The sequence below is a fragment of the Panthera leo genome, chromosome C1, assembly GCF_018350215.1.
Source record: "Panthera leo isolate Ple1 chromosome C1, P.leo_Ple1_pat1.1, whole genome shotgun sequence".
Lineage (NCBI taxonomy): Eukaryota > Metazoa > Chordata > Mammalia > Carnivora > Felidae > Panthera > Panthera leo.
The window spans coordinates 24,376,480-24,390,893 of NC_056686.1; the positions used below are offsets into that span (position 1 = coordinate 24,376,480).

Genomic DNA, 14,414 nt, shown 5'->3' on the forward strand with positions numbered 1-14,414 from the left:
ATAGTGGAGAAAAATGCATTGGCCTGATCAAGTTCTGGGGGTTGTACTGATATCTGTCCTCCCCAAAGCCACATCTGAAACAGCATTTGCAATTGGGGTCACCATTTGATTAAGTTTACAATATTCTTCTGCCTTCTTCAAGACTATCTGACTTTTCCAGTTCCCAAACAAAGACACAGAGATAGATATATATATATCTGTGTCTTTGTTATATATATTTTAATGTTTATATATATATATCTGTGTCTTTGTCTTTGTTGTATATATATATTAATGTTTGTATATATCTGTGTCTTTGTTATATATATATATATATATAACAACAATTTGTTGTTATATATATATATATATAACAACAACAACAATATATATATAAACATATATATATGTTTAATGTTTATATATATATATCTGTGTCTTTGTTTTATATATATATACATATTTTTTTAAATGTTTATTTATTTTTGAGACAGGGAGAGACAGAGCATGAATGGGGGAGGGTCAGAGAGAGAGGGAGACACAGAATCTGAAACAGGCTCCAGGCTCTGAGTTGTCAGCACAGAGCCCGACCCGGGACTCGAACTCACAGACCACAAGATCATGACCTGAGCCGAAGTTGGATGCTTAACCGACTGAGCCACCTAGGCGCCCCAGGACACTGATATAAATGTGACAGAAATCACCACCTCTGCATATTTTAAGTCTTTAATGGTGGCATTAATCTTTGTGATACTCTCAAGATCTTTTATTTTAATTTACATTTTTTTTAAATTTTTTTAACGTTTATTTATTTTTGAGACAGAGAGAGAGACAGAGCATGAACGGGGGAGGGGCAGAGAGAGAGGGAGACACAGAATCGGAAGCAGGCTCCAGGCTCTGAGCCATCAGCCCAGAGCCCGACAAGGGGCTCGAACTCACAGACCGCGAGATCGTGACCTGAGCTGAAAGTTGGACGCTTAACCGACTGAGCCACCCAGGCGCCCCTATTTTAATTTACATTTTATGGGAATCAGGAACTTCAATGACTTGTACTTTGCTTTTCCAATAATAAAAGCTGTTAACCAACCTATGGCCTGAGTGCCAATGCAGGATTCTGCCAGTAGTTTAATATATTTATTCTTTTTTTTAAATGTTTATTTATTTGCTTGAGAAAGCTCAAGTGGGGGAGGGGCAGAGAGAGAGAGGGATAGAGAATCTGAAGCAGGCTCTGCCCTAACAGCAGCAAGCCCAATGTGGGGCTCGAACTCACAAATGATGAGATCATGACCTGAGCTGAAGTCGGTTGCTCAACTGACTGAGCTACCTAGGTGCCCCTTTAAGATATTTAGTCTAATTATACAAATGAGGAAAAAACTAGCAGATGGATTTAGGGGCTAGATCTATCCTTGAGTGGACTTTGGTCAAAACTCCATTTATAACCAGGCTTTCTATACTTCATATTTTCTCTAGGTGCCTAGCCTCTTACCTGTCCCACTGTGATCTCCCTTGGACTGCCAGGGCCAGAATCTTGCAAACTACATTTCCCAAATTCCCAAACTCCATTGATAGCTGTGTCCCAGTTAGGTTGTGCCAATGGGAGGCACTTGGTTATATTTAAAATTTTTTAACGTTTATTTATTATTGAGAGACAGAGAGAGACAGAGCATGAGCAGGGGAGGCACCAAGAGACAGGGAGACACAGAATCTGAAGCAGGCTCCAGGTTCCGGAGCTGTCACCCCAGAGCCTGACACGGGGCTCGAACTCACAAACTGCGAGATCATGACCTGAGCTGAATACGGACGCTCAACCGACTGAGCCACCCAGGTACTCCAGCACTTGGTTATATTTATAGGTGGGAGGAAGGGAGAAACCTTTCTGCTTCAGGAGGTACGTTGGCTTTGACAGCACTGGGTCCTCCAGCATTGTCGGTATGGAGTGTGGGGTTGTAGGCTACAGCCCAAGGGCAGTAGCAATTTCCTGGGCTCTGGATAATGCTATCTCTCTCCCTCATTCTTCAGTATATCCAATGTCTTTGTGACCAACCCCTGCATTAAAGTCTTCTCTGCTTGAAATATGTAGGGTGGTATCTGTTTTCCTGATTAGACATTGATTCATACATTTCTGTAAAGCCCACACTCTAGTGCAGCACAGAAACATCCTGGGTGTCTAGGAATTTGCGTGGCCATTGTCTGATTGTTCCCAAAAGGTTTGAATATTTGAGCACAAGTTCTTTGGAGAAAGACTCATGGTATGGTCCTGCAGGTTATTGTTGGGTCTTTCCTTAAGGGTCTTTAACTTTCTTTAAAAAAAATTTTTTTTTAAACGCTTATTTATTATTGAGAGACAGAGAAACACAGAGCGTGAGCAGGTCAGCGGTAGAGAGAGGTGAAGACACAGACTCCGAAGTAAGCTCTAGGCTCTGAGCAAGCAGTCAGCACAGAGCCTGACGCGGGGCTCGAACTCACAAACTGTGAGATCATGACCTGAGCCGAAGTCAGTTGCCTAACCAACTGAGCCACTCAGGCGCCCCTAACTTTCTTTTTATTCAGTGGTCGACACACCTGAACCTACTCAAGTATGGACATTGGATGAAAAATCAAAACTGTCTTTTGGGGCGCCTGGGTGGTTCAGCCGGTTAAATGTCCAACTTTAGCTCAGGTCATGATCTCACGGTTTATGAGTTTGAGCCCTGCATCGGGTCTGCACTAACAGTGTGGAGCCTCCTTGGGATTCTCTCTCTCCTTCTCTCTATCTCTCTTTATCTCTATCTCAAAAAAATAATTAGAACGAAATTGTCTATTGCATCAAGATAGGCCTTTGTTCACTGGGCATGGAAGTATTTTTTTTTTTCTGTTACTGTTATAAAAATTAAATGGGAATTTAGTAGACTGTCCCTGATTCGTTAGTTGTTTCCAAAAATCTCTGTGGATCAAACCACTCTGATTTCATGCCAACCCTGCTGCTTATTAGTAACACTTCCCATTTTGTATTTGTTGGGTAACTGCCACCACTTGGGCTGTATCATTCCAGACTCCTCCTCCTGAAATCAGAGTACATTTCAATTATAGACCCATCCGCCATCATTCCTGGCTTAGAGAGGATGGTCAGTAAAGTGCCTTTTAATGATTTTGGCACTTCCTTCATCAATTGTCCTCTGGCTTTGGTAAAGGAGGTGAATTCTGGGTCTTTTCAAGGAATATAATTATTGGGTTGATCAGCAAGATACACAGACAGATTCAATAAATCATCCTGACTCCTGAGATCTTTGAATTTATTCCTCTGGTTTATGGCAAAAGATTTCCACTGTCATACAAATGAATGACAGGTCAGTATTGTATCCAGTTTTGCATAAACCAACACTTCAATTGTTAGAATAACAGCTGCCAGCCATCAGAGGAAGCTCCCTGGATGCAGAATCTCCAGTGAATATATTCAAACCAATAAATTCATTTTGATCTGAAATCATATTCAGGCTTTCCTTATTTAAGTAGCCTCCAAATTCACCTCCATAAATAGTCCCTTGCTTTTTCATCAAATAAAATAGCAGATTCCTGCGATTGTTTTCTTTGGGCAGGCCTCCCTTTCCCTAGTTTTTGTCTGCTTTTCATCCTCCAGGACGTGTTATGCTTGAGCTTTGGTTCTGGCCAAGGGGCAAGAAGGAACTTAAGTTTTCTTTAGCAATGAAGGTTCAATCTTATCAATTAAGGAAGGATGGAATTTTTCATGTAAAGGAGGAGGGAACACTTTCTTGGAGCTCAGCAGACGATACTATGTTCTTGCTAAGAAATTCAATCCCGTCGCATAATCTAGATTAAATTTATTAGAAGAACTTCTCTTAATTAACTTACACTTAACTGATTTACTGAATTAACTGATAATCCCCATGATCACTTTCTCTCCACATTTTTTAAAAAAAGTTTATCGATTTATTTTGAGAGAGAGAAAGAGAGTCCGAAAATGGGAAGGGCAGAGAGAGGTGGGGGGAGAGAAAATCTCAAGCAGGCTCCACTATCCGTGCAGAGCGCACAGCCTGATGCAGGGCTCGAACCCATGAACCAGGAGATCATGACCTGAGCCAAGATCAAGAGTCAAAGTCAGACGCTTAACTAACTGAGCCACCCAGGTGTCCCCTCCACACTTTTTTTTTTTTAAATTAAGGTAAAATCCACCCAATATACCTTCAGTCATTTAAAAGTATACAAGTCAGTGGCATTTAGTGTATTCACAACGCTGTACAACCACCACCTATTTCTAGTTTCAAGTGTAGAGCTTTCTGAGTGCAGAGTTCTGTGTGACCTGCACAGTTGGTACACCGGTTAAGCTGGTTTGCCTATCTCTCACTCCCTTACCCCGGTGGCTGTCCTCCTATTTCTTAGGCACATCCCAATCTGTTTTTAGAACCTTCCTACTAGCTCTTTCCCTGCCTGCAATGCTCATCTGTTTAACCTGAGCATGGCAGCTGGAAGGCTGCCAACTGAGAGAGGCCATCCCTGACCTTCAACCCCTCATAGCCACCAAATCACTTTGTTAGATCGTCTACCTGTTTTAATTCTTTGCCATGCACTTCATATATTTCCTTTTTTAAGTTGTTTTTTTGTTTATTAGCCATCTCCCCTTGTTATGGGTTGGACTCTGCCTGCACTCCCCCCACCCCCCGCCCCCCTGCATTGGTGTGCTGAAGTCCTAACCCCAGCACCTCAGAATATGACCTTATTTGGAAAACAGGGTTATTGCAAATGCACTCATTTGTTGAGTCGAAGTTGTACTGGGGTAGAGTGAACCCCTAATTCACTATGACTAGTGACTTTATATAAAGGGGAAATCTACACACAGAGATATATACAGGGAGAGCGCAGGTGAACATGAAGAGGGCCAGCTACAAGTCCAGGAGAGAGGCCTGGGACAGATCTTTCCTCCAGAACCCTCGGAAGGAACCAACCCTGCCCACACCTTGACTTCCAGCCTCCAGAAATTCGAGACAATGAATTTCTGCTGTTTAAGGCGGCCTGTAGTGTTTTAACACAGCAGCGCTCACAAACTGATAACACCCACTTTGAGAACTGAGCTCCGCGAGAATGGCAAGCTGGTTTGTCTTGTTCACAGCTGTCCCTCAACATGTCAGTACTGTTCCTGAGCACCGGGTACCGCTATATAACTGTTTCACTTGCATACATGACCCTGAAAGCTTTTCAAGGGAAGAGGGTGTCGGGGTGTTCGTTAAAAACCTGTTGAGTACATGAAACCATTTCACTCTTTCCAGAATTTCTGCGAAGCGCCGGCAAGTAAAATGTGTGCGGACTGATAGGTCAGAGCTCTCATTCTCCGGGCGACTTTAATATGCACGTCGTGCTTTCAGCTCTCCGGACAAAGACGCCGACACTTCGCAGGTCCCTCGAGTGGGACTCAGAAGACCGAACAGAGCTCCAGCCTTCTGCTAGTGTCCGTTCTTGCCCCTTTTGGCATCTCGGGACTTGTAGTTTTGTCCACTATATCTTTGCTGGAGAAACGAACGCTGAGACCACAACTCCCGTCACCGCGCGAGGACTGGCGCCATCAGAGCGCAGCCTCAGGAGGGGGCACGGGCGCATTGACTAACCCGCTGGTCGAAGGGTCCGCCTTCCTGAGCCTAGGAGCCTCTGTGATTGGTCAGCTGCCTCGCTTCTCACGGAGGGGGCGACAGGTGAATGAAAGAGGGGCGTGTCGGTGTGCGGTAGCTCGGCCGCAAGGCTGGATCCCGCTGAAAGGTGAGAGTCGAGAAGCGGGTTCGCGCTACCTCTTTCATTGGTTTGGGGAACGTTCGGGGCGCCCCAGGAGGTCCGCCTTGGGTGGAGGGAGCGGGCAGAGAGCTCCCCTCTTGGTCGGCCTCCCTCGGACCTCCCGGCCCTGGCTGCTCCCGAGACCTCCCGCCACCCAAACCTGAGCTGGATGACCGACCCTTCCCTCCCTCCAGAGTGGGGAGCGTCGGCGCGGCGGCAGCTGTCCCCCTTTCCTTGGTATTGGGCTGTCTCGCCGCGTCGTCCAGCCGGGTGGTCCTGGCGCCCGCCCATTGCGATGGTGCTGGGACGCGAGGGCTCGGCCAGGTTGGGGCAATGCCCACCGCAGCGATGGTCACTTTGTCTGCAGGAGGCAACGAGACGGGTAAGGCCCCTGTCTCCCACCCTCAGGAGCCAAAGACCGGTCCAGGAACTGGTTCCGGTGATCTCCGCAGGGTCGTCTGTCTTTGGAAGGTGGGGAAGGGGTGGAGATCCCCTTGTCTTGGGAACAATTTAGCAGGTGAACCGAAGGTGCAGTTGACCCTGAAATTTTTTCTGTGAAAATGGAAACTCTTCTCCCGTGTCGTTCCCCCTCACTCCATGCGTTGGGAGAGGAGTGACTTCCTCAACCCTATGGGGAGTCAGGTTGGCACAGCGGTTAAGAACGTCAACCCTGGAATCAAACCAATTTTGGTTTCAGTCCTGACTTGCACATGTTAGCTATAAATCTGAACTTCAATTTCCTCCCCTAAAAAAGAGGGTATAACAATGATATCTACTGCATTGGGTTAGTGTGAGGTAAAAGTTAATTAATGCTGGTAAAGTACTGTCTACAGTGCTTCATGAAGAGTGGTGTTCAGTAAATGCTAGCAATGGATGAGCAGGTTTTCATTATTCTCAGGTTGGTGAGACGGAAGGAGTCTTGGCAGAGTCGGCGGGTGGAATTCAAGGCTGGTTTTGGTGCCAGCATGAAGGCAGTCATGTGATCTGGGTAGCATTCCCTAGGGGAACGTGGGAGTGTGCTGTTGAGAGTAGTGTTGGCATCTGCTCTCTCCCGGAGGACATGCACGGTGTACTTGGCTCATTTTTCTATTCCTGGCACCTTCCTTGTATGTAACCAGTAACTGTTGAATTGAATTGCAACAGTCAGAGGGCTGGGGGTTCCCCTAACTGGTGAGGCTAAATGTGCTTCTGACAGCAGTAGATCCAGAGAGCTTCTTTCCAAGGAGAAGTAGTGATCCTCAGCCGGTCCCACGGCTGCAGGGCACCAAAGGCAAGTGATACGAATAAGGATTTCCACAGTATATGCCAAATACAGGGTTGGGGAAAGGGTTGTGGACAGACTTTTGCCAAGTTAAGGAGTATTGACATGACCCGACAGAATCTGGATTATTTGCAGAGAGAAAGCCAAAGGAAATGGGTTTGGGGTACTGTCGCTGGAAAGGAGCATCTTCCAGTAAAAGATGGAAGTGCCCTGTAGATAAAACTGTTCTTCAGCTAAGAAGTGTTGGGCCTACACCGGTTTATCTCCCTGATTGGCCAACTCCTTATTCCTCTGCCCTTCCTCCTTTACCCCCTTTGTTGAAAAAGAAAAAAATGAAAGCAGTACATGCACTTAGTGAAACATTCTAACAGGTTGAAAATGAAAAGCGGAGATCCCTTCACGTACTTCTTACCCTTAATCTCTCTTCTCAAGGGTGTCTGCTATTAACTCTTGTTTGTGTAACCCTACATTGAAAAAAATCATGCTTATACAGATGGAATCATATGGTACATTTTGTTTTGCTTCTTGTCTTTTTCTCTCAATATACCTCGATGACCGATCCATAACGAACACACACAACTCTGGCTCATTAAAAACGTGGCTGCATGGTATTCCCCTGTGTGATTGCCCCTCATTTATTTAACTTGTCCCCTGTTGGACATTCTTTATACTTTTGTGCTCGTATAAAAGCCTGGTGAATGGACATCTCTGAACTTGTAATTTGATATTTTTGGGCAACCCATCCAAAAGGGTAAATTTTTATATTGATATTTCTGGGACAAAAGAAGTGTGCATTTTAAGTTTTAATAAATATTGCAAAATTCCTCTCTAGAATGGTGTTCCAAGTTACATCTGCATCACCAGTGGATATTAGCACATGACAGTTGAAAAATGTGATTTTACCAGTCTGATAGGTTTTCTTTCAGTTCTGAGGAAGGGAGTAAACTATGGTATTGAAATGTTGTATTTTCCTATATCTTGATTTTCCCTTCATATTTTTTCTTTTTCTTTAAAGTTGATTTATTTATTTTGAGAGACAGAGAGAGAGAGAGAGAGAGCATGAGCAGGGGAGGAGCAGAAAGAGAGGGAGAGAGAATCCCAAGCAGGCCCTGAGCTGTGGCAGAGCCTGAGCCGGGGCTCGATCTCATGAACCCATGAGATCATGACCTGATGACCTGAGCTGAGATCAAGAGTTGGACCCTTAACCAGCTGAGCCACCCAGGCACCCCGTTTATATTTTTTTTAAGTTTTTTTTTTTTTATTTATTTTGAGAGAGAGAGAAAGAGAGTGTGCACCAATGCGTGTGAGTCAGGAAGGGACAGGGAGAGGGAGACAGAGGATCCAAAGCAGACTCTGCACTGTCAGCGTAGAGCCCAATTCAGGGCTCAGACTCATGAACCTTGTGAAATCAAGACCTGAGCCACCCAGGTGCCCCTCCCTTCGTATTTTGATTGCCAAAGGCAGCAGCAGGAACTGCTGGGAGGGCTTGGTTGGAAAAGTCAGAAGAGGTGGGAATGACAGTGAAGCCTTAGTCCTGTGACAACTTTCAGGGTTGATTTATTTGGGAATCATAGAATTTTGCAGATATCTAACGGTTTTCTTCCTTTCTGAAACAAATGTTAATTTTAACTACTTTGGATGAAAAAATTCCAGAAATTATGATATAACTTCCTTGACTTTAAAATGAATATAAACAGATAAGAATCTTCTTGAGGACTTAAGCCCATCACTTATAGCCCTGGGCTATAATTTAGTGCTGTCCTAAGGCCATTTTGAATATGTAGGAGCATTTAATGTTGCTTAGCTAAATGGCCTCAGGCTGATGTTTTGAAAAAATTCCTGGGTCTATTTTTTTAAGAAACATTTTTTACCTTTTCCTAGCTGTCAACTCTCACTTTTGTCAGTTTACTATCTTATAGAGGATCCTCTCTACTTCTCTCCCTAATTGGTTGTCTAGTTTCTAAACTGAAACAAGTGAAATGCATCACTTGTTATAAATATGTATAAAGTAAGTGTGAACTGCCAGTTAATAAGGTTCTTGTGGGTCTTTAATGAGTATAGTCCGTGTAGTTAGTACACAGACTATGGGGAATCAATTTTGCCGATGGAAGAGCCCTTTTTGTGGGGAGAAAGTGCCTGGTTTTTGGCTGGTTAGGGTATTGTGGCATTGCATTTGTAGAAAGGAAGAGCACTAAGGAGTTGTGAGTTGTGGTTGGCAGCTCTAACCAGGCCTTTTGTGATTCCAGTAGAGGGATGATGGACTTGGTTCTAGAAACTTCCCTGTGCTCAGTGGGTCAATACGGAAAAGGGGTAGTCAATGGATTGTTACGGAAACCGAAGTTCTGCTGCTTGTCGCTCTAAAGGCCAATACTCAAGAGATGAGTTTTGATTGAAAAAGAATGTGAGTTTTGTTCAGAAGCCCAGGGTCCTGGGGAGAAGGCGGACTCTTGTCCAAAAGCCAACACCGAGGTTTCTGCCTGACCCAGGGATTTTTAAAGCGATTTAATCACTTAAGGGAGTACCATGGTCTTTGACATTTCTTGATTGTGTGAGGACTTGATGATGCCAGCTACAGAATTATCTCAGTGCTCAGAGGTTGTGCAAGAACGTCTGGTTCCTGGTTACCCGGGGGTTGTGCAAGAGCACTCTGTTCTTTCTGCAAAGGAGGGCAAGGTTTGCAGATGTGTAAAGGGAGGTCAGCAAAGTCATTTGCGTGACCTTAAAAAAGAAAAACATTTTGCTCAATGTTTCTGGGCTAATCAGAAAGCTGAGGTGGCTTCAAACAGACTCGCTGGCCTTGTGGCCTAGGAAAGTTCTGGTCCTTCATTCCCCAAGGCCAGTGGTCCGCAAGTCTTAAAAGAAAGTAAATTAGTTCTGTTACAGATCAAGGGCCTTAAGTCAGCAAGCAAGGAGTGTGTTAACTTGAAGTAGGTTGACCCTTAAGACCAGGCTGGAGTGCTGTTACAGGTTGGCTCTGTGGTGTGTGATGGGAAAAGATGGAAGAGAGGGAGCTCGGGGAAGGTCAGCATCTGTCTTTCTCAGTAGCAGAAGGATTGTAAACTTGATCTATACCTGCTCTACTTAGCAGTTAAGAAAGGAGTATTCCTTTCTACTTACCGAACCTACTTTGTCCAAAGCACTCTGCCAGGTGCTATGGGGGATAGCAAATGAAGTAAGATGTGGCTTGTACCTTCCAAGGCTTTTAGTCCCCTGACCAATGAGGGCCAGGACCTAAAGTTTGGAGGAGTGGACCAAGGATAGTGGAGTCAATCCGTTAAGAGTCTCTCAGTTGCAAGAGATAGAAAACCCAACTCAGACCAGCTAAGGCAAAAAGGGACTTAACTGGCCTCTGGCACAGCATGAGTTGGGGCCCAGATGGTGTCCCTGGGGCACCTGTTGCTCCTGTCTGAACTGAGCTGTCATCTTTGTTGGGCAGTTCCCTTGGTGGTGAGGCAGCATCTTAAAAAAAATTTAAAAAAAAAAAAAAAAAAAAAAAAAAAAAAAAAAAAGAGGTTAGAGTGGGAGAGAACCAAAGCATTAGAGACTGTTAAAAACTGAGAACAAACTGAGGGTTGATGGGGGGTGGGAGAGAGGGCAGGGTGGGAGGGAGGGCAGGGTGGGTGATGGGTATTGAGGAGGGCACCTTTTGGGATGAGCACTGGGTGTTGTATGGAAACCAATTTGACAGTAAATTTCATATATTAAAAAATAAAAAAAAAAACAAAAAAAAACAAAAATAAATAAACATTAAAAATTTTTTTAAAAGTAAAAAAAAAAAAAAAAATTTTTTTTTTAATGTTCTTATTTATTTTTGAGACGGAGAGAGACAGAGCATGAGCAGGGGAGGGGCAGAGAGAGAGGGAGACACAGACTCAGGAAGCAGGCTTCAGGCTCCGAGCTGTCAGCACAGAGCCCGACGCGGGGCTCGAACTCACAAACCGCGAGATCATGACCTGAGCTGAAGTCGGGGACGTTCAACCGACTGAGCCACCCAGGCACCCCTGTGAGGCAGCATCTTTGACATCCACATGCCCACCGAGTAGAGAGTGCTCTTCTTTGGGTGCCCCAGTAAACATTTCATTGCTTTTCATTGCTCTGACCCAAGCCACATGGCCATCTCTCAGCTAATCACTGTGGTCAGAAGGTGGGACACGTTGATTGTGGTGGCCTCTTTTATATCTAGAGCCTGGGGATGGGACCAGCTTGATGCAAAACACATTGGCCAATGGAGTACCTGGGTGCCTCAGTCAGTTAAGCATCTGACGTTGGCTCAGATCATGATCCCACCGCTCATGAGTTCGAGCCCCACATCAGGCTCTGTGCTGATGGCTCAGAGCCTAGAGCCTGCTTTGGATTCTGTGTCTCCCTCTCTCTGGGCCCCTCTTCCAATCGCACGCTCTCTCTCTCTCTCAAAAATAAATAAAGATTAAAAAATTAAAAAAAATTCAAAACACATTGGCGAAGAATGGGGGAAGGGTGGTTCTATCAAAGCCAGAAAAACTACCAAAACCATAAGAATGATGAATGTATGCTGGCTAGCCCACCAAATGCTTCCATAAAGTAGTAATAGGTGTGTGCCCAGACTTGTAAGTATGGTCTCTGAGTTCCGTATCAGGACTGAACTATAAGTCTTAGATTTGGGTGTTATCTATATTTTGAGTCTTTAAAAAATTTTTTTAAATGTTTATTTTATTTTGGGGGGGAGGGGCAGGGAGAGATGGGGGACACAGAATTTGAAACAGGCTCCAGGCTCTAAACCGTCAGTATAGAGCCCGATGTGGGGCTCAAACCCACAAACCACAAGTTCATGACCTGGGCCGAAGTCGGGCGCTCAACCAACTGAGCCACCCAGGCGCCCCAGTGTCTGACTCTTAATATTGGCTCAGGTCCTGATCTCGTGATTCATGAGGTCGAGCCCCCCTCTGTGCTGTCCACACAGTTGGGATTCTCTCTCTCCCTCCCTCTCTTTCTGCCCCTCCCCATTCATGCTTTCTCACTCTCTCTCTCTCAAAAATAAACTTGAAAACGAAAGGAAAAATTGATTGGTAAATTAACTTCAAAAAAACAATCTTGGCAGAGATCCAGGCTACTCCAGAGCAGCAGCAGCTGGTGGAGACATGGAGATGCAGTCCTATCATGCCAAGCTCTTGGGGGAGTTGAATGAACAGCGAAAGAGGGACTTTTTCTGTGACTGCAGCATCATTGTGGAAGGGCGGATCTTCAAGGCCCACAGGAACATTTTGTTTGCCAACAGCGGCTACTTCCGAGCCCTGCTCATTCACTACATCCAGGACAGCGGGCGGCACAGCACCGCCTCCCTGGACATAGTCACCTCCGATGCCTTCTCCACCATCTTAGACTTCCTGTACTCTGGGAAGCTGGATTTGTGCGGGGACAACGTGATTGAAGTCATGTCGGCGGCCAGCTACCTGCAGATGAACGACGTGGTGAACTTCTGCAAGGCCTACATCAGGTCGTCCCTTGACATCTGCCGGAAGATGGAGAAGGAGGCTGCCGTGGCTGCAGCGGTGGCGGCGGCGGCGGCGGCGGCGGTGGCGGCTCATCAGGTGGACGGCGGAAGCCCCAGTTCAGGCAGGGAAGGGACCTCCTGTGACACCAAGAGCGTGGTCCCCTCTCCGGCCGAGGGAGAGGAGAGGGTGGACTGTCCAAGAGAGCCCCCTCGCAGTGACTGCAGAGGCTGCCACCCACTGGAACTGGCGGCGAAGGACGGCCAGGGCAGTGGCCCAGCTGACAGTGACCTCTCTATTCTGCCCAAACAGATAGAGCCCAAGGTGGAGTTTGATGCCGACGAGGTGGAGGTGGAGTTGGGCGAACAGCTGCAGCCGTATGCCACCCCACTCAGCCTGGCCCACGTGGACGAGGGTTTGCCCGGTGGCCAGGCCATCGACTTGGCTTACGGTAACTACCACGTGAAGCAGTTCCTGGAGGCACTCCTGCGCAACGGCGCCGTCCAGAGCAAAGGTGACGTGGACCATCACTTTTCTCGAAGTTTGGAGGGAAGACCAGAGGGTGCGGGAGGAGCCATGAGTGCCATGATGGATGTCCAGACCGACTGGTATGGAGAGGACTCAGGTGAGCTCCATTCGCCTTCAGCATCTCTTCCGGTCACTTAGCACGCACACCTGTGCCTTACTGGCTCCCATCACCATAATCGTCAGCATTGCCATTGTCACTGCTGTCATCACCACCGTCTCCACCACCGTCATCACCACCACATTATCACCACCACCACCAGTGGGTGTTAGTCGATCACCTGCTGTGTGCAGGGCATTGTCTCTTCCTGTGTGTTACTATTTTACCTCTACAACTGGAGTATAAGGGTGTTGAGGGCAGTTTGAAGACGTGGGAAAAAAATCTACTGTCTTTTACTAACCAGCAGTGGGGCTTCAGTTAAATCAGTAAATCTCTTTGAACCCATTTTGTTCTGGAGATAATCATCCCTGCCTTGCCTTTCTTACAGCATTGAGGACAAAATGAGAAGGTTTTCAGAATTTTTTCTCATGTACGAGAACATATTCTAAGAAATTTATTCTTCTCTGTGTTAACCTTGGTGCCTGGCACATAGCAGACAGGCAGTTTTGGTCGATGGTGCATCTACTTGAGAATATCTAAAATGAGTCGGCATTTGGCTTTATGTGAGTAAATTTCTTATATCCTTTGGTAGGCTTTTAAAAAACTATTTAAGGGGCGCCTGGGTGGCTCAGTCGGTTAAGCGTCCGACTTTGGCTCAGGTCATGACCTCACAGTTTGTGGGTTTGAGCCCTGACTTGGGCTCTGTGCTGACAGCTCAGAGCCTGGAGCTGTTTCGGATTCTGTGTCTCCCTCTCTCTGCCCCTCCCCTGCTTGCACTCTGTCTCTGTCTCTCTCAAAAACAAATAAATATTAAAAAAAATTAAAACAAATTTAATGTTGATACATCTAAAGATGTGTGTGTTTTAATTAAATCATCAACCTTAAACTAGCTTTTATATCAAATATTTTACTTCTGTAGGCTTTTGTGTTTTAAGAGAACTTGGTTGTTCCCCTGAACATTCTGAGAGACGAGTTAACATGACTAACTCTCCTGAACAGGTGGGGTAATTGTGTTGTAAAGCGTCTTGGAGAGAGAAATAGATTTGGCCGCTACCTTACTGATGAAAGTACCCTATAGCTTCCAGAACCTCAAGCCAAGAAATTAATGAATCCCAATTTAAATTCAGCCTTCAATACTGAGCAGTGAAAGTATTTTAGATAAGGGAGATCAGCTGCTTTTATTTGTTACTAAGTGGCTGTCTTGAGATGTTTAATTTCATTTTTTAAAGCAAGAACGCTCTGTATGCCTGATTAAAACTAGGCTCGGAAACTTGAAAATGCTCTTTCTGATCCTCAGGGACACTGGCTTAACCAGCATTTAGAA

At 45.6% G+C, this 14,414-nt stretch overlaps 1 protein-coding gene across 1 annotated transcript in view; it reads left to right on the forward strand.

The window, feature by feature from the left end:
* The window catches only part of ZBTB8B (zinc finger and BTB domain containing 8B), a 41,619-nt gene that overhangs the window by 12,569 nt on the left and 14,636 nt on the right, over positions 1-14,414 (forward strand). The window contains exons 4-5 of the mRNA XM_042948676.1: positions 5,241-5,724; positions 12,075-13,090. Of these exons, the coding sequence (XP_042804610.1) occupies positions 12,115-13,090 (976 nt within the window). The 5' untranslated portion in view covers positions 5,241-5,724; positions 12,075-12,114. The remainder of the gene's footprint in view (positions 1-5,240; positions 5,725-12,074; positions 13,091-14,414) is intronic.